General features: G+C 35.5%; 1 protein-coding gene across 1 annotated transcript; it reads right to left on the bottom strand.

Annotated features, from left to right (window-relative positions):
- Positions 1–1,377: 1,377 nt before the first annotated feature.
- LOC132269839 (pectinesterase 2-like) lies at positions 1,378–3,289 on the bottom strand. Its single transcript, XM_059771074.1, has 4 exons — positions 2,762–3,289; positions 1,986–2,195; positions 1,503–1,729; positions 1,378–1,396 (listed from the first exon to the last, which is right to left on the bottom strand). The coding sequence occupies exons 1-4, from the start codon at positions 3,287–3,289 to the stop codon at positions 1,378–1,380; spliced, it is 984 nt and encodes a 327-aa protein (XP_059627057.1).
- Positions 3,290–4,000: the final 711 nt, after the last annotated feature.

Here is a 4,000-nt window from a genome sequence, read left to right as displayed (position 1 = left end):
TTTCTGAATTGTGTGTTTACTAATTCAGTTGAATATATGTTAGTGTATCCCATTTGTGTTCATTTGCCCACCAACTCCAACAAGATAATGTCATGGGTCTTCTATGGATGAGTTCGATGAGAACATTTTCAACCATTGTGAGGAGTCACGGATGGAAATATTCAATCGTGATTTAGAGAATCATCCATTGATTGGAGTAAGCTTCCAATGTTTGTTGAAGAATCATGCATGAAATCATATGAAACAGTCATGGATTTGGATCAATTAGCGACCTTTGATATTTAAAGTACAAAAGAAGAATCTCAAAATGAAGGTAGCTATGGGAACATGGTGGCAACAATATAAATGTTGAAAAGTAAAGGAAAGCATGAAGTCCAACTTGATGAACTCCCTTTTATACAAGTTTAATGATGTCATTCCAAGTAAGACTTCACTTAAATTTTTACCAGTGGGAGTTGTGCAAAAATACTAGTCTAAGCATTGGTTGGCGTTTGAAGATTTGGGAACTAAAAGAAAAAAAGAAGGGGTGGAAAACTATACTAAGATTTTTAATTAATTGTGATTAATGGTTTCAAACTCCTGAACGAGTTCTTTCTCACCTAGGGAGGATGATGCATTGTCAATATGGTAGCCACATCAACGCCATGCAGATGCTTATATGGGTAATTGGAATATCAAAAGCTGTCATGAGAATTGGTTTCCATTTCTAGATTTGAGTTCCCAACTATTTATATTTATATTTAATTTGTATTTAATTTGATCCCTATAATTTGTAGTTCATTTAATAATGTATTATTTTGTTTTAAAAGTTGGGAGTACGTTGAAACATCTTTAATGTGGAATATAAGATGAAGAGTTACATGCGCATACATGCATATATATCTATATATATATATATATGTGTGGTTAGTGGAAGATAAGAATGTAACTTTTATAACTTTGAAATTCAATTATATTTCGATAATGATGTTACAAAGCTTACATCTTTACTTATCCAACTCCTTCTCTTGGTTTTGACTTCTTATTCTATATTTTCCTTCTTCCCTCCCTTCCATCCGCGTCAGTCAGCCTATTTTAGCAATAGATTTTAAGCTCTATGAGGAGGAAGAAGCCACTTGGAACCTTCTATAGAGGCAAGGCTGATATAGGGTTTAACGTCTGTTTCACTTAGCTGTCTCGAGAATTTAACTCTGCCACCGGGATTAGACCCTGGACCTGTGTTCTTTTTATTCTAAGAAAGTAGCCGTCCTGCAATTAAATCCATTATTACCTTTTCATTAGTACCAATAGAAATACGCATGTAAATTATATACAGGAACCTAGTTTTCCATTGTATAATGCTTCATGTTATACAATAATAAACAACCCTGATCAATCTTACCCACTAACAATATAGCTAGAAATAATTGGTCCCAGAATTGTTAAACTGATAATTGATAGAGAAATTACATATGTATATTAATAATTAATGTATATATAACTGAACATGGATGATGACTCACCTTTCATTTTTGTTATTCCATCCGACAGGCCTGATCGCATCGCTCATTTCAGTATAAGCAAAAGCTACCTTGGCGAAAGGCTTCCAAGCTCTGCCTAAGTCAGCGGTTCTGCCTGTGCCAGTAATTCTGCAATGAACAAATGAGAAACCAGTATCTTCCGTAGCACTCTGTCTTCCATGTGCCGTGATAAATGCCTGAGGGTAGGGTATCACATGTATTTGTGTGTTCTACATCAAAACATCAATTACATTGTTAATTTATTAAGAGAAAATCAATGGATGTGCATATCTTTAATTCTAGAAAAAAAATTAAAATTTAGTTATCTAACCATAGAACAAGTGTTAGTCCCGGTGTTGCAATGATTTAAATAAAATCCGTGGTCACTTATATTAATTAATTTTCTTTTTGAAAATTCAAATGAATTATCATTATTATTTATTATTATTAATCGGTCACTGTTAGAGATTAATTCTTGATACTAACCACATATAGAGATTTTCCTGTGCCAAAGATGAAATCACAAATGCCTTCAATGTAGCAGTTCTTAAAGAAATGCCTGCCTTTGTCATCACAAAGGGTGTCTTGATATCCAAGGAATCTGCAGTTATAGAATGAGGCCTTGTCGCCGGAGATTCTCAATGCCAAGGCCTGTGCCTGCTGTCCGGGACTCGGCCTTGGTCCCGAATTCTGAAACAACAACACACATGTATGTAGAATGATGAAGAAAAGAAGAAGAAGAAGAAGACAACACACCGTGTATGTGTGTGTATATATACGAACCTTAAAATTTAGAGAAAATTACATATAAATGGAGTCAAAGTTCCATATTTACTTAGAGACTGAGTCAAAGTTCCATATTTCTCTAAAATGGATTGCTGATATGGCACATGGTTTTTTACTGTTTAAAAAATTGTGGTGCCTAAAATGTCCTTCCCTAACAAAAAGTTAGTACCTTCAGTTCAAAAAAGTAGTACCTTCAGTTCAAAAAAGTAGTACCTTCGGAGAAAAAGTAGTACCTTCGCGGGTGTTTAAAAAACATGGTACCTGGACGCCAAAAAGTAGTACCTTCAGTTCAAAAAAGTAGTACCTTCGAAGAAAAAGTAGTACCTTCGCGGAAGGGTATTTTAGGCACCACAATTTCTAAACAGTAAAAAACCATGTGCCACCTCAGCAATCCATTTCAGAGGAATATGGAACTTTGACTCAGCCTCTAAGTAAATATGGAACTTTAATTCCATTTATATGTAATTTTCCCTAAAATTTATATCCATAGCACGGAAGTAATCAGACTCAACTATCACACTAGCACTCGTCATAGTTCCTTTCGCTTTTCCTGTATCACCAAAAACCAAAGTTGGCATATTCTTTGGATCACTAGCTAACAAAGTGACAAACGGCTTCTTTTTATCAATGATGATTTTCTCGTTATAGATTCCGGGTGCAATTGAGATGACCACTCGTTGAGTATTCCCATCTGGGATTCTCTTAATTGCATCCATCACCGACTTGAATTCCCCACCTTTACCCACCTTTATCAATTTGGGATTGTTTTCTGCCTTCACAAGGGCAGGGTCCAAACCGGTCATCCGCTCCTTATACGGTTTCACATTGGTCTGAAACCAACTCTCTACTTGGGCCTTCTCTGCCGGTATGGGTGGAATGTTATCGGGGACGCGGCTGCCGACGGGGATGGGGACGGGGACGGGGCCGGGGATGGGGATGGCAGTGGTAGTGAAAATGTTGAGAAGAACTGTAAAGACAATGACGAGTGTATTTTTCCCGGCCATGTTATATTTGTTAGTGTTGTTTTTTGTGTTCTTAATTCTTTATTTGCATGTTTTTATGTTTATATATATGTATATGTAAGGCTATACAACTCTGGAGAGAGAAAGAATTGAAGTATGTGATGCAGAGGATTTGTCGCATAAGACAGTCGTTCAAAATTCCATTTGTGAATTAATGCATGATCACAAGGATCATTTTGGGCCACCTCCAGTGATATTTCGTTGTAGTTTATGTCAGAGATGCATATTTCATCAAAAGTCGTCTTATTGCATTGATATTGAAGGAATTTACCAATTGACCACCGAAAGGGATTGACACCAAACACCCAGTTAAATATTTGGAGTTGCATGTAGAAAAAGAAATATATATTCACTTACCCGGAAAAAAATTAAAAATAAAAATCTTGTTGTAATAGATGTGGGGTCTTCATAATAAAGGCAGTTTTTGAAATATATGAGTGTATGCATGTCAAAAGAGAAAAAAAACACGACTTACGTTTGTTAGGTGTGGGTTGTGAATAGAGAAGAGAATAGTAATAGTCTAATGTAAATGGGTTGTGTCAGTGAAAACACGGTTATAAATATGATTGTGTTGTGATGAGAAGAGCATTGAGAAAATAAGTGAATTCCAATAAAAGCTTAGCAATATTTTGAATCCCATATCTGTCTTGTGTTCTTTATATATTTTTCTCTCTAATCATAACATATCTCCTT

The sequence above is a fragment of the Cornus florida genome, unplaced genomic scaffold (assembly GCF_030987335.1).
Source record: "Cornus florida cultivar Cherokee Brave unplaced genomic scaffold, ASM3098733v1 CherokeeBrave_3.0.0_Hap2_Chr08, whole genome shotgun sequence".
Lineage (NCBI taxonomy): Eukaryota > Viridiplantae > Streptophyta > Magnoliopsida > Cornales > Cornaceae > Cornus > Cornus florida.
This window is presented reverse-complemented; position numbering and strand designations above follow the sequence as displayed.